A 15,597-nucleotide genomic window follows, 5' to 3' on the forward strand; every position below is an offset into this window, starting at 1 on the left:
GTTTATTTAAAGCACTGGGAAAATTTGAGTTGCCAGATGATTATTTAAAATGGCTCACTCTCTTATACCAGGCCCCTACGGCTCGGGTCCTCATTGAGGGGCATATCTCAGCTGCGTATCCAATTTTTAAAGGGAAGAGACAGGGGTGCCCACTATCGCCACATATATTTATTCTGGCGCTGGAGCCCTTAGCTATTAAACTGAGAGCGGAAGTACAGGAACTGGGTATTCCGATCGGGCCCACCGTATATCTTTTTTCAGCATTCGCAGATGACATAATTCTATATATCAAAGATCTCCATTCAGACTTAACGCCTCTGGCGGAGATTTTTGCTGCCTTTGAATCCATATCGGGACTGGCTAATAATCCGGTGAAGTCTCATGCTTTTTATTTCCATGAGCAGGCTATCCCCATGGTGATTCTGTTCAGACCAGTGGCCATACACGTTGCACCACAGACATTTAAGTACCTGGGAATACAGGTGTACCGGACTCCCACTGACCTATTGGACGGTAACTTACACAAAGCAATTAGGGCCCTCCACGCTAGTGTTGCCTTTTGGGTTACGTTGCTGATATCGGTGATAGGTAGGATAGACTACTCTATTACTTTACAAATCTGCCGATACTCACACAACGGACTTTCAAACCTTTAAACACTTTACTAGTCGATCGAATCTGGGGTAACAGCAGATGGAGGATTAGCCTCAAGAAGCTCCAACTTGGCACAGACAAAGGGAGTCTTGGCGTTCCTGATCCTCGGGCCTACTGTTACGCCTGCCAATTACAGTGGCTCTCCTTCTGCATGGCCGGACGCAACCTCCAGGAGATAGTTTAAACTGAGCGCAACATAGCGTCGGGGGCCTTGCATACGCTGTTGCTTCCTCGTTGTAAACTCTCCCAGCAGCTCCCTACATTACTGCGCACAGCACTACAATGCTGGAAAGCTGCACTCCTTTATACCAACACACTCCCTGCCTATGCAGGTAACATTCCCCTAGTGGGCATGCCATTGGCAACTGGACGTATAACTTGCCGAACCATTGCCCCCTGGACTGATGCAGGAATTAGCACAGTATCAAACCTGTTCCATGAAGGACACTTGCTAGATTACGATAACTTTGTCAGGAACACAGGAGTACCAGAACATCTGTACATCCTGCATGCGGCTGTGACGCAGTATGTGAAATCACAGTGGGCCCTGCTCAGACAAGCACCAGATATGCATGAACTAGTCAAAATGTTACATTACATGGGACGGGGCAGACACTTGGTGAAATGGTTGTATGTAGGGATTCGGGCGCATACTGGAATACCCCTCACCCAATTGCAAGACGCTTGGTCGGTAGACATTGGACGGGTATTCGAGGGAAAGGAGTTGGGGACAAACACCCTAGGAAAGTTACCAGAAATGCCAAATTTTAATTCATCCAAACCAAGGTGCTTCACAGGTCCTACCTCACCCCACATCGCTTGGACAAAATGTTCCCGCAAACTCAGCACCACTGCCCTAGATGCTATGAGGAAGGGGCTGGAATAGCACATATGTTATGGACCTGCCCTCCTTTAAGGAATTTCTGGGACTCAGTCAGAAGGCTCATTTCTATAGTTACACAGAGGGGGCTGGCCGATACCATGGAGGAAGGTATCCTAGGTCTACAGAAGTCCCCCCGTAAGCACAAAGTCCAGTACAGGTTTGCAAACCTGTCATTAATTTTAGCAGTACGGGCCATCACAATGCGATGAAAGTTCAAAAAGCCACCCCCTCTTCATGTGTGGCATGGTGAAGTGATCAGGTGGGGCAGCACCGAAAGTGCAGTATTAAGGCGTGAGGAGGCCAGAGGTCTACATAAAACCCTGATAGCGCTGGAGTGGGATACAATATTAGAATCCTTAAAAACACAAGAGGACGTGATGGATTCTCACAATACCTCACAGTAAAGCCCACGGACCCTAGGAAACAGTGCAATACACTTTAATAAAAAGCTATGTGTGTTGTTATTTCATTGCTGGAACCCATATAACAAATGTCAATGCGTGGAATATATATATTTGATTGCTCAGGTTATTGTTGATATTAGACTGTATATGTCAGCTGGCTATGTACAGACCTTTTCTTTTATGCTGTTAGCATATGCTCGAAGGACCGGTGGGTGGGGGGTGGGAATTCTTGTTGGGGAAGTTCTGTTTTATTAATGCAGACAATATTACTATGTCCTGTAACATATACCGTCTAGGAAGTCATGGATACTTGGTCACTGCTATATATATATTGGGCGTTGATACCATGACTTACCTATACCCAGTTGCCAGAGTCGATGGAAGTGTTGCAAACACTAGTGTAAGATACATGACAACCTCTCTTGAAACGCAAAAGTAGGGTATATATGTCAATGCTATGGCCACGGGATAGAGAAACCGTCCTGTATGTCTGGGATGAACTGTAATTGTATTGTATAGTACAACATGAAAAAATGCTGATAAAACTTTGTTTAAAAAAAGTATTCTTGTAGGGGGGCTAGACCTGAGAGCTTTAACTTTAGAAACATCAGTACGTATTTCCACTCGATAAAATGTGTAAGACACTTAACTTTCAGGGATACGGTGGTTAGACACCTTGTAGACATTTCCAGCATGTCCTACCTATGTATGGCTAAGAGGATGTTTCAAAGTGGAAGGGTATTTAAATCTGAATCCTATTTCTGCTATCAAAGAGTAAAGATAATTGTGAGATTGTATTTCAGTTTTTTAGTTTTTTAGGGGTAACAGCTTGGTGCTGCACTACCCTGTGATCAGGCAGATGTTGTAGTTAAATGAACTTTACGCGTTCCATCCTCAAGTGTAAATACCTTCCCAACTTGAGTGTATTGGTGTTTTCTATTATCAATGCTCATATGTCAAGTGCAATAGGGTGTGACCATTGGAAACACTTCTATTGAATAAAGAAAAAATACATGTAACATATGTCATGTAAATACGGTGCCCAAACCTCCCATACTCCCTCAACACTTTATCCTCTCCCTCTATCCCCATGGGTTTTGGTAAGGCAGTTTGTTAGTCACGATACATTTAATCAGGGTCCGCATCCAATGGGACGTATCCTGAGTGCAGGCTCACCGCCTTCTCCCTGTGTTAGATAGTTGTCTGATATGGAAAATATGTCGGTAAACTCACTTTATAAATTGACATGTTCTCATGTAAAACAATACAGGAACCTGCCCATTTGGTGACTCTCGACTTCTTCCCACTACCACTTTGGATTTCTCATTAGACCTTTAATAAGGAGCGGTCATGTCCACTGGTGCTGAGGGGATCCTAGGTCTGTTTCTACCATTGTCAATCCACTGTTGAGCTATATGTTCCAGTATTTCTCCTTCGCATCGATCATCCTTGTCTTTTGTTGTTATTGAGTACGCACTTGATGAAGTATGTGGTCGGACACTACTCTCTGTGTCCATTTCCCTTGGTTTTAGGGTGTTTAGTATTGTATTGTATTGTATTGTGTTTGACATTTGTAGAGCGCATGGCTACCTGAAGGCATCCCAGCGCTGCAGGGGTACGAAGGGAGGAAGGATGAGGGGGTCTAAATGAACAGACAGGTCTTCAATTGTTCATAGAATTTCAGATGATCAAGTTCACTCCGCAGGTGTAGTGGGAGAGCATTCCATAGTTTAGAGACGTTAAGTGATCAGAGCCTGCCTCCGCTTCTGGCCTTTTTTATCCTAGGAATCGTTGCAAGGTGGAGTTCGTTTGAATGAAGTGACCTGTTAGCTCTATATGGGCTAATCATTTCCCTGTTGATTAGTGGTCTGTGGTGGTTTAGGGGTTTGTGTGCTATGCTAAGGGCTTTGAAGTTTACTCTCTGCTGTACTGGGAGCCAATGAAGAGAGTGCAGAGCTGGTCTTTAGGGAATCCGTTTAGGAAGTATTCTAGCTCATTGGGTTCTTCATATTCTCTTGTTCATCCATCCACACTTATTATCAGTGTGTCTGGCTCTAACAGCCCATATCTGATGTCTTGATTTACACAATTGAGGTCTTATCACCAAAAATCAGATTCCACTTGAGATTTGTTTCTTGAGAGAAATGTATAGTCCAATATATTTGTTTTGTGTGGGCAAGGCCAGTGATACTAGAACAGGGTTGTTGCTTCAGTAGGTTTCAGACTAAGTAGGATGTCTCCACGCCGCATTATTCAACTTTGGTGATCGCTATTGGTGGCCCCTTACCTCTATTAACTGTTACATCGTTGAAGAATAGAACACTAGAAGAAATACCCTGTGCTGGGAGTGTCTGGTGTCGGCTGACACCTTGGTATAAAGAAGCCGTGAAACATTGTGCCAATCCACCTGAATCATCAGGCTGTCTTTCTCCCTCCCCATTGTCCTGATGAAGACCTGCTACAGACGATTAAGAATCTGCACTAACTATTTGGGTCGAAACATCAACGTTGTTTGTTCAATTTGTCCTCGCAACACCCCAGCTAGAATTCGGAATAACTAAATCCTGTTGGGTGTTAGGCATCTTATGCTGGACACGCTTGTAAAATATTGTCCTCACTTGTAAATATCTGTTATTTATGTCACCTATGTACAGTACCTTGTCACTGATCACGACCTGTCACTTACATCACCTACACCTGCTGCATTGTATTTGTACTTTTTTGGACAGCCTATTATTTAGTTATGTTCCTAAAAAGTAAAAAAATCAAAAATGAAGTATTCCTATGAGTTAATCTGTGTTGTGTGTGTTGCTATACTCAATGATCAATGGAATACCATAAATCTTACTGAGTACATTTAATCAAAGTACACGTGATTCCCAACAGAAACATTGTTTTTTGTTAGCTTCAGTAGAAAGCACACAAGATTTGCTGAGTTGTTTTTGAGTTTTGAGTGTTCTGCTGACTGCGTAACCAGTGCAAAATGTGGAATTCCAGTGTTAGTTCAAACATCGGCCCTCATTATGATGACTGCCATCGTATCAAGATGAAGACCGCCCAACATCTAGTCAGCGGATCCACCCACCATATTACTATCCAACCGCTGTGAAGGCGGTTGGAAACATGCCTTTTTTCAATTGTGGCTTGTCGTACGACCCAGATAAAGGTCACAGCACAATCCTAAATTGAAAAAGGCATGTTTTTAAACATCTATGCATGGTCATGTGCCAGGCATCATGAATGTTTGGGGGGTTCCACATGTGCCCCCTTTGGGCCATAGCAGAGGCCCAAGGGGACAGGTGTCCTGCTAGGGGCCCCAACATCCCTTTCTGTAGAACATCCTATTCCCCCATTGGAGGGATTAGGATCTGACCACTGCCCGACGTGTTCCTTTCAGGGCCAGACTGGGAACCAAAACCAGCCCTGGCAAAGAATTTGGCCGTCCCCCGGGTGTGCTAGCAGAACGAAAGCTTTGTTTTGCTTTTGTTACCGGGGGCCAATGCTGCAGCTATGCTGCAAAACCAGCCCCTGGTATCAAAAAGACCCCCAGGGGTCTAAAACTGTCCGCACCCTAGTGGCCCACCGGGGACATGCCTGGTGCCCACTATGGCCTGTCCAGCCCTCGGTCCTTGAGCGTGACGGAGGCAGCGGTTTTTCCCCCACCCCAATTGCTACAACCACTGGTCTCTTAGTCCAGTGGTTCGACTAATACACTGGATGTTGGGTGTACCACCACCGACTTCCTATCAGTGGCAGGCCACCTAACATCGAAATGAGGCCCATAATGTTCATCAATGTGGGAAGAAAGCTTTTCACGAAAGAAATCACGTAATCCTTTTCTCTTTGCTCTGGAAACATACAGATTTTCATGTTATCCTTTCTGATGCAGTCTTCCGAATCCTCTACACATTTATGTTATTTCCATATAAATAGACCCCTTCTGGATTTTTGAGAGTCCATACATGCTACAACGGCTGTCTCTCTTTTTTCATTATGTTCAGATGGTTGTTAGAGGTTGCTATATCTGAACATAGTAACTGTGCTATGTTGTTCAGCTATGTGACTGCAGTGTCGGCCAGTTTCTTAACTAAAGTGTCTTGCAGAGACTGTGCCCGTAGGTCCATCCACCATTGCTTTGTTTTGTGAGGGTGATTGTAATGTTGTCACCTCTGAAAATAGCAATAGTTGCATAGACTTCTGTTTTGATCTGAGGGGCAAGGTTGAACAGGGCTTGGGGGAATGGATGTGATGAATATTGATGAGATTGAGCATGTCTCATCTTTCTGGATGGATATGTCTGTTGACCATTAGTATCCTCAGCCAGTCATGATGGTGCAAAAGCTTTTATCAGCTTTTTTCCATGTGCATCACCTATACTGATCTTCCCATGAAGTAGAGCTGCTTCTTTCTAGATCTGTGCTTGGCGGTACCTCAGTTTACCCCAGTCATGCTATGACCCCCTCTGTCTCTGGTGTAAATATGGGGCAGACCTGGGATTAGCGACCTTTTATAGAACTGCAACCTGATGAGCAGCATGCACAAAATTGAGTTTAGGGTCAACTTATGATTGTGACTGATCGTTGAAAAAATGTGGCTGCATGAGTTTGACTCAGTTGGGTAGAAGCTCAAATGAAAAATGGCCACCATCAGCATTCAATTAGATATATCTTTCTAGGTGTCTTACTGATTGGTCTGTTGCTCGGAATTCTTATCACCAGAGGCATTAAAATGGTTAGAGAGAAGGTATATCGAGCATTCTCACTTCTATGTTATTTGGACCCTCTATTTTGCAATACCTTTCTGCCTCATACAGTTATTTCACAGTAATATCAATGAGTTTGGGTACAGTGGTAATTTAATTTGTCCCTACTGGTTGAGTACTGAGCCTGCTTACCTGGAAGTGTGAGTCACAGGGAGGGGGAAATCTAGTTCTCAGCAGCTCCTCTTCCCTATTAAGTTCCTAAATGAGCCATAAGTTTTCCAGCCTTAAGCCGCTCTCAAGTCTCTGTCTGCAGTTGGATGGTTTTCAGGTGAGGGGAAGAAGATGAAGGGTATTTTTTCCAGGTCAATGAAATATGCAGTAATTTTTTTATAGTTCGATTTAAAAAAAAACAGTTCCTCTATCATTTTAAAAATGTGACATGTTAATTAACAAGGACCATTTGCAATTTACCTAATTCGCTAAATAATTTACAACTGTACATAAAACATGCTTCAATGGTTACATACCGTACTGGGACATTGATACCACGTATACATATCTTTATCACAGTCGTTCATTGGTCATAGTACACATAACATATAATGATTAAGTTGTTCCCAAAATAATACAATAAAGACTGTAAACATTATGTACCATTGTGCAAATGCACGATGAAGTGCTTAAGTGCTTACACATGGTCTTTAGAGTCTAATCATAGGACCATAATATAGAAGGCCAATCAAACAATTCACTAAAGCTGTAAACATTATACACCATTGTGCAAATAAACAATGAAGTACCTCTGTGTTTTCTCATAATCTTTACAGCTTAATTTAAAAGGTTGCCAGAAACCATCATTGAGTCAAACTGCATAAAAATTAAAAGTACTAGGTGCCTAAAAACAATATCCTTTTGTTATCCATTCCTATAAAATTTCCCTACAATAATGGCATAAACAAGTGAATTTTAACTCCAGATGCCAGCATTTTTTCAGCCATTGTTAACCAGATAAACATAAAATAAGGGTCTTGTGAGCAGATCTTACCCTAGTTTTAAGAAATAACACTTTCTAGTAATGCACAATGTGTTTTAAGCAATTTAGACACACACACACCCACAATGTGTATTAAAGATTCCCAAAGCTACCCAAACAATCTACATTCCCTTGTTGATCTTGTTTGTATCCAGGTCAACGTGACCGTCTTGTGGGGTATCAGCCAAGTCTTAGTTTTAAAAATGTATCCCTCATATGAGTTGAAAAATAGGCAGTCAAATAGGGCTAAATTTGCAAAGACTGATTAAAATTAATCATGGACCAAGCAGGTGTTTTTTCCTCTAAAGCCTCATTATCCATAATGAGTGGATTAATTTTAATCTTTTCATTAAAAAACTTTTTAAAGCTGAGCTTTGACATTTCTGGAAAACCTTACTTCCAAGCAAAACTCTGGAAGCATGTTGAAATATGAGATCTCCATGCACCAGGATCAGACAAAACACGAAATACATACATTTAAAAAATGACCCTTGCACCACCACGGACTGTCTCCAGTTCAGTGGTTGCCCCTGGTAGTCTGACAAAATGTCCCTGCTAGTGGCTTTGAGATGGGGTCACTCAGGAGCTTCAGCAAACAGCAGCACTGTTCTCAGCTTCAGGTCCCACCTTCCCTAGACATTTCATAGGCATTTTTGTGATATTTGCGGTTTTTATATAGAATTTTGTTCCCACCCCTTTATTTTAATATTAACCTGAAACATGTGTACTGTTGCATCAATGCAAGGGTCTTATTCATGATTTAAAAGATAGGTGAACATGGAGTGCTCTTAGGGTGTTTATATTGACTGTTTTCATAAGTTGATACTAATTCTAATCATGACATTTTTTTTTTCGAGCAGGTAGTGTGAAAGGAAAGACTCTGATCCAGATGTCCGTTGCTCCTCTATTCCAGTACCTCTTTCTAGCCAGTGAGTATTTCAAGGAGATCATTATTGGTGGCTCGACTGATAAATGCATCTCAGAGATAGAAAAATGGAGGACAAATGCCCCTGGGGCTATTGACTGCAGTCATGCTGCCAAGTTGACTTGTGATCTTCAAGGCAACAGGTATGTATGATGTACAGATTGGTGTATTATAAATAGTGGGCCAAATATATATATATGTAAATATAAAAGTCTGGGCTAACTTCTACACCTCCAACTGCATGCATCTTTACACTTAACTACCAGTCAAAAACATGCGTGATAGCATGCTTGGGAATCCATATAATGTTCAGCTTTCGAGGCATTCCATTGTACTGGTCATTCAGTTTTTTTAAGTTTTCCACCTCCCCGTGTGTGGAAAGTGTTTGCATATGTATCATACATTCAGCAGTACAGCAAGCCGCCTTGCTGTACTGCATGAAAGGGAGAGGGCATTTTGACAAATTCACAGGTCTACCACAAATGGTAATTCTGGGAATGTGCCAACATCTGTGGGTGAATGCATGGTAACACACATACTTTACTCACTGGAGCCCCTGCCCAGGACCAAGCAATGCAAGGCAGTGATGTGCTCTGCCTTGTGTTACCACATTTACCAAGCCACGCAGATCTATGCAAGATGGCCGTACGTGGCTTGGTAAATGTCACTCTAGATTTTGCGTCACCCCTGCTCTTCCTGGCGTGGTGCAAGGGAGACACAACACCATGATAAACAGGGCCCTAAGGGGCACATTATGATGGAGGATTTTCCGCATCCTCCGGGCCGGCGGAAGCCACCGCGGACTCACCAAAGACCCACCGCCACATTAGGATGGCTGGTGGGTCCTGGTTTCAGTCCGCCGCTTTTCCACCGCGGTTGGCTTACAACCGCGGCGGAAAAGCTCTAACATGGCTGGCGGTGTCTATTAGGCACCGCCAGCCATATTAGGATGGTGTAAAATGTATGCTTTTCCGCGGCGGCTTTTCCGCCATGGAAAAGCATACGGACCTTCACTTCGGGGGGCCCGTTGCGGGCCCCCTGGGTGAAGGTGGGGTGGGGGGTGCACATGGGTGTACCTATGGTACCCCCCTGCATTTGCGTGAACAAAGCAGCAGGCACCGCGGGGTGCCTGCCGCTTTGTGCACGCAAATGCGGTGCATGCATTTTTAACATTGCGGCGGGTGCAGCTTGAAGCTGCACCCGCCGCAATGTTAAAGATAGAGGATGTGACCGCCACCCTGGCGGTCACATCCTAATTGCACTGGAGGGACCGCCGCGCCCCCTGCGGACGGTCCCTCCTCCTCTAGGGTGGCGGACAGACGCAAGTCCGTCCGCCATCCTAATGAGCCCCTAAGTGTGCAATTCTAAAACGTTTGAGGGACAACTGAATATGTATTAGCAGTTGTCCCTCTCTGAGCCTGGGTGGGAACTGTTCATAAGTCACACTATATGAGCATTAGAAAGCCATTTTGTGATTCAGTCCTTCAGCAGACATCTGTCCGAGGCATCTCTGAAAACATACCTGAGCTCTGTCTGTGCGAGATACCCCTTTCAGGCTGCGTCTCCCAACATCAGCAGGTAACGCACCCTCTTCCCACATCACCAGCATACCCCCAACAACCGTCTTGGGCCCGCAAGTATCTTTCTGCGAAGCACTTGTCGGCTTGGAGCTCTTGAGGTGTGACTTCTTGGGCCCGCAGTTGTATCCCTGAAGCCAAGACTAGAAATATAGTGCAGCTCTCTCTGTGAGATACCCCCTTCAAGTCCCTTTCCCCACATCATTCTTTGGCAGCTATTCCTTTGGAAGCCGACGGCCCGCACCTTTCCTATACCAGTCAGCCCCCATGTGCTCCCTGCGAACAGGACCGTAGCCCTCCCTCTGTGAACTGATGGGCCGTGGTTCTCCCTCTATGAGCCAGGCAGTCGGCTCGGAGCCCTTCATGTATGAGCCATTTAGCTCATAAGTCTCTGAGAACAGATGCAATGGAGGCAACGATCATGCAGGTTAGTCACCCAACACTGCTCCGACATCCCCCAGCAGCAGCTCATTGTCCACCATCCCCACTCACCCCCACCCCCCACACAAAAATGTGACAGCCACGTTAGGGCATATGAACATAAAAATTGGGTAATGTCATACAATTATTAATAGGAAGATGCTTGTGAGGTTGGACAAATACGAATATGAGTCATGTATGGATTTACATATAAACCATTATATTAAAACAGAACAACAAATAATACTATGTACAGCCATACCGTGTCATAGCTAGACCATTTGTGAATCACAGCCAGCAAGACGAAAAGAAGATAAGATGGTGCACCATGCGTCCAGCAAAGGAGAGAGAGAAAGAGTGAGGGAGAGGTAGAGAGAGAAAGAAAGAAAGAAAGAAAGAAAGAAAGAGTGAGAGAGAGAGATGAGACAGAGAAAGAGAGAAAGGGTGAAAGAGAGAAAGAGTGTGAAAGAGAGGAAGAGAGGGAGAGAAAGAGTGGGAGAGAGGAAGAGAGAGAGGGAGAGAGAGAAAGAAAGAGAGAGAGGGAAAAAGAGTAAAAGAGAAAGAGAGAGAAACAGTGTGAGAGAGAGGAAGAGAGAGAGAGAGAGAGAGAGAAAGAAAGAGTGAGAGAGAGCAAGAGAGAGAGAAAGAATGAGAGAGAGGAATAGAGAGTGAGAGAGAGAGAGAGAGAGAGAGAGAGAGAGTGAGAGAGAGGAAGAGAGAGAAATAAAGAGTGGTAGAGAGGAAGACAGAGAAAGAGTGAGAAAGAGAAAGTGTGAGATACAAGAAAGAGAGAAAGAGAGAAACAGTGTGAGAGAAAGAGAGAGAAACAGTGTAAGAGAGAGGAAGAGAGAGAGAGAAAGAGTGAGAGAGAGGAAGAGACAGAAAGGAAGAATGAGAGAGATAGAGGAAGAGACAGAGAAAGAGAGAAAGGAGGAGATGGAGAAGGAGAGGGAGTGTTGACACTGGAGAAAATCTTTGCAGCTCACCTTTCTGCCACTGGTGTGTCTCCAACCACGTACCAGGACATAGTGCACCCTCAAGTTTAGTCATCTGAAAGATAGTATAGAATTAGTAATTGCAGAGTACAACTGCACACGCGTAATTCTTTGTTTTGCCGCTGCGCACTCAGGCTGCTGCACCCCATCCACTCCCACTGCTCGGAGGTTCTGTGCACTCCTGTGCGCCCAGGCTGCTGCACACTATCTACTTCCACTGCCCACAGGTGACTGCCCGCTGCTACAGAAAGAAGCCTCTCTGCTCACCTTCTGCCACTGGCGTCTGTGTAAGAGGGTCCACCACATGCCAAAGCAACCTTCTCAGGCGTTGCGTACTCGCGGTAAAGCAGAGCGCACAATTTAGACTGGGTGTTGATTGGCAGGATGGCCACTTCTCATCACAGGTTCCACACGTATTCATCTCTGACACTTGGTGGCAGGAGTTCCGTGTTAGGGGGGGGTCAATTCGTGAATCACAGCCTGATAAAAAGCAAGATAAGATTGTGCATCATGCATCCTTCAAAGAGAGAGGAAGAGAGAGACAGAGAAAGAAAGAGTGAGCGGAAGACAAAGAGAAAGCGAGAAACAGTGAGAGTGAGAGGAAGACTGAGAGAAAAAGAAAGAAAGAGTGAGAGGAAGACAGAGAGAAACAGTGAGAGAGAGATGAATAGAGAGAAAAACAGTGAGAGAGAGGAAGAGAGAGAAAGAGAGAAATAGTGTGAGAAAGTGGAACAGAGAAACAGAGGAAGAGTGAGAGCGAGAGAAAGAGTGAGAGAGAGAGGAAGAGAGCGAGAAAGAGAGAAACAGTGAGTGAGAGAGGAAGAGAGAGAGAAAAAGAACGAAAGAGTGAGAAGAAGATAGAGAAAAAGAGAGAAACAGTGAGAGTGAGCGGAAGAGAGATAAAAAGAAAAAGAAAGAAAGTGAGAGGAAGACAGAGAGAAAGAGTGAGAGACGAAGAGAGAGAAACAGTGAGAGAGAGGAAGAGAGAGAGAAACAGTGTGAGAAAGAAGAAAAGAGAAACAGAGGAAGAGTGAGAGAGAGAAAGAATGAAAGAAAGAGAGAGAGAAAGAGTGTAAGGGAGAGAAAGGAAGAGATGAGGAGGGACAGTGAGTGCCCACACTGTGAACAAAACCCTCACAGCTCAGCTGTGTCTCCAACCAAGTGCCTGGACCTAGTAGAGCCCTCAAGCTCCCTCATCGGAAACATCGTACAGAATTAGTAATGCCAGAGTATATACGACTGTGTACGCCTAAATCGCTGTGCCGCCTTTGTGCATCCAGGCTGCTGCACCCCAAGCACTCCCACTGCCCAAAGGTATTAGCCAGCCGCTGCGCACCCAGGCCTCATTGCTCACCTTTTCACAGACAGGGCACCCTCCACATCATGCAGCCCCGCTCCGCAAGCCAACAAGTCTTACATTTGGTGCTGCGTCTTGATTTTGCCATGGCAGAGGACATACTAGTGCACCTATCATCATCTCAGGTTGCACACCTGCTCAGTTCTTGCAGTGCCACTGACTCAGTGACCATTGAGGCCACGCACGTGGCGGTAGGCCCCCGCTGTTCCATGAATGAGGCCTACACTACAGACTGGCAGGGTACACAAACCATGAAGTGTCCGGACCTCCGGGACGCACCATCACCGTGGTGGTATGACTCTGCTGGCCGTTGTGCAGGCGGTGCAAGCAACACTAAAATGGCGTACAGCACGTGCATCCGGTCTTTTTCATTGGTAGGGGCACGTATCCTGTGACGCCTGTGCTGGATGGTTGTGGTTTGGGTATATAGCAGCCGTGAAGGAGTGGCTGTGGCATACTGACAACTAGAACTGTGACCAGCAGATCACTACAATGAAAATCTGGGCCGTGTAGCATTGTTGTCTTTCCCTGTAAGCGTAAGCGGAGTGGGCTGGCCTGCCGTATGCCAGTCCTGCGTGAGGCTGTGAAAAATGATTCCAGATCTATGGGCGTGGCTCTGTCGTGAGGAATCAACTGATGCAGTGCAGTGTTGCAACATTGCGTTAGATTACGCACGATTGGACTATATTTTATGGTTGTGTGGTAACATTTTGGTTTGTGCAAGTTGCCAGATTATAAATATGTAGACAGTGCTCCAGCAAAGTAGTATGTTAAAGCGCCTTATTAGACAAATATTTACTTGGCAGCCTGCTGCAACATCAATTCCAATGTATTCCCTGCCTGCTTGACGCTGCCCCTCCTTCCTTAAAGTAGAAATATTGGGCTACTTTGGGTTACTTTTTGGGTGGCTTTGGGCTACAGAATGCTTAAAAAATCTGGCAACACTGGCATGCAGATGTTTTTGTTGTAGTGTTGTCGTCACCCAGGTCGCAAGTGCCAATGTGTCACTCTGTGAGCCAAGTCCCACAACATGGCCAACATGGAAGGTACGGGGAATCACTGACCCTACATTCATCCATACTTCCACACATGAAAGATCGTGCACATGACACATCTGTGTGGATATGAATGTTTATTGCGCATTCTGTGGAGTGTTGCAGCTGTAGCAAAACAGGGCCATGCAAAGCCCAAATTTCAGTCTTTGGCACATGGAGAGCAGCCAATTAGAGACAAGCTGGTTGTCAGAGTTAGGCTGCGCCAACATATGTACTTATACAATCATTCCCCAATCCCCATGGACTTATACATTTACTATACACTCTCCTTGCAGTACTCTGATGATCCAGTCTCTACATATGCTATCCAGAGCACAATGTAATGTGGTAGGGCCCAGGGGAAGCATGTTGCATACATAATACCCATAATACCCCTTCCGCTGGTATGGTCGGATCATTTAGCAGTACCACTGGAATTAGAATCTTCCCTCGCCGAGGTTAATTACGCTGCCACTAATAAATGCCTTAAAAGAAGCTTTAGAAACTTTTCCAACGATGCTCTGGCCCCCTATATCCAAGCCACTAGCATCTCATCCCTGAGGGAGGTGGATGAGGCGGCACATGAACTTGCCGACTCCATCACCAGGGCGGTTGAAGAGTTAGCCCCTACCTCACTTAGATATGTGGCACGACAGAAACCTACAGCCCCCTGGTTTTCGGATTCTCTGAGGCTTTTGAGACAAAAATGTAGAAGGAAAGAGAGAAGTTGGCGCAAATCCTGGGATCCTACAGAACGGGAGGTATACAAGTGCCAGTTGCGAGAATATAAAAGCAGAGTTATTAAGGAGAAACAGGAATACTTTACCAACCTGACTAGCTCTCTTACTTCATCTAAAGAGCTTGTTAAGATCGTGGACTCCCTCTGCTCTCTTCAGGCACCGGACCCCGTGGTAGGCTCACAGGAGTTGTGCAACAATATCTCGGATTTCTTCTACAAAAAAATAGATGATATCTATATTGCTTTACAATCCCAGAGGAATTCTCTGAATGACAATAATTCCTCTGGAATTATGCATCTTGAATCTTGGACTGGAGATCCTTCCTACACCCTTACTCACTTTCCAGCGCTTTCCCTGGAGGGTCCTCATCGATTGCTTGATAGAACTAAATCAGCTTCTCCTTTGGACCCTGTCCCTCTGAAAGTACTCAAGGAATGTAGGAATATCATTTTACCCCCCCTGTTGCCGATAATGAATGGGGCTATGGAACAGGGCACCTTTCCTATGGTCTGGAAGAAGGCGATAGTAAAGCCTCTCCTTAAAAAGCCCTCACTGGACCCTGGCCTTCTTAAAAATTTCAGACCAATTTCCCTTCTGCCAGCCCCCGCAAAGATGTGTGAAGCTCATATGAACTCTCACCTATCCATCTTCTTGGACTCCTCTGGGTTCTTGGACGGGTCCCAACATGGCTTTAGAAAGTCCCACAGCACGGAGTCTGCTTTGACTAAGGTGGTAGATAACATTCGCCGAAAAGTAGATCTTGGCTACCGTGTTAGTGCTGTTGGACCTCACTGCGGCGTTTGACACCCTGTCTCCCTCAACTTTAACATCTCGGTTGAGGGAGGTAGGGGTAACAGGGCCGGCCCTGAGTCT

At 45.1% G+C, this 15,597-nt stretch overlaps 1 protein-coding gene across 1 annotated transcript in view; it reads left to right on the forward strand.

Annotated features, from left to right (window-relative positions):
- Positions 1–15,597, forward strand: part of LOC144752114 (nicotinamide N-methyltransferase-like) — a 39,759-nt gene that overhangs the window by 9,577 nt on the left and 14,585 nt on the right. Inside the window, exon 2 of the mRNA XM_078640057.1 lies at positions 8,537–8,744. Coding sequence (XP_078496183.1) covers positions 8,537–8,744 — 208 coding nt within the window. The remainder of the gene's footprint in view (positions 1–8,536; positions 8,745–15,597) is intronic.

This window comes from Lissotriton helveticus, chromosome 4_2 (assembly GCF_964261635.1).
Source record: "Lissotriton helveticus chromosome 4_2, aLisHel1.1, whole genome shotgun sequence".
NCBI classification, from domain to species: Eukaryota; Metazoa; Chordata; class Amphibia; order Caudata; family Salamandridae; genus Lissotriton; species Lissotriton helveticus.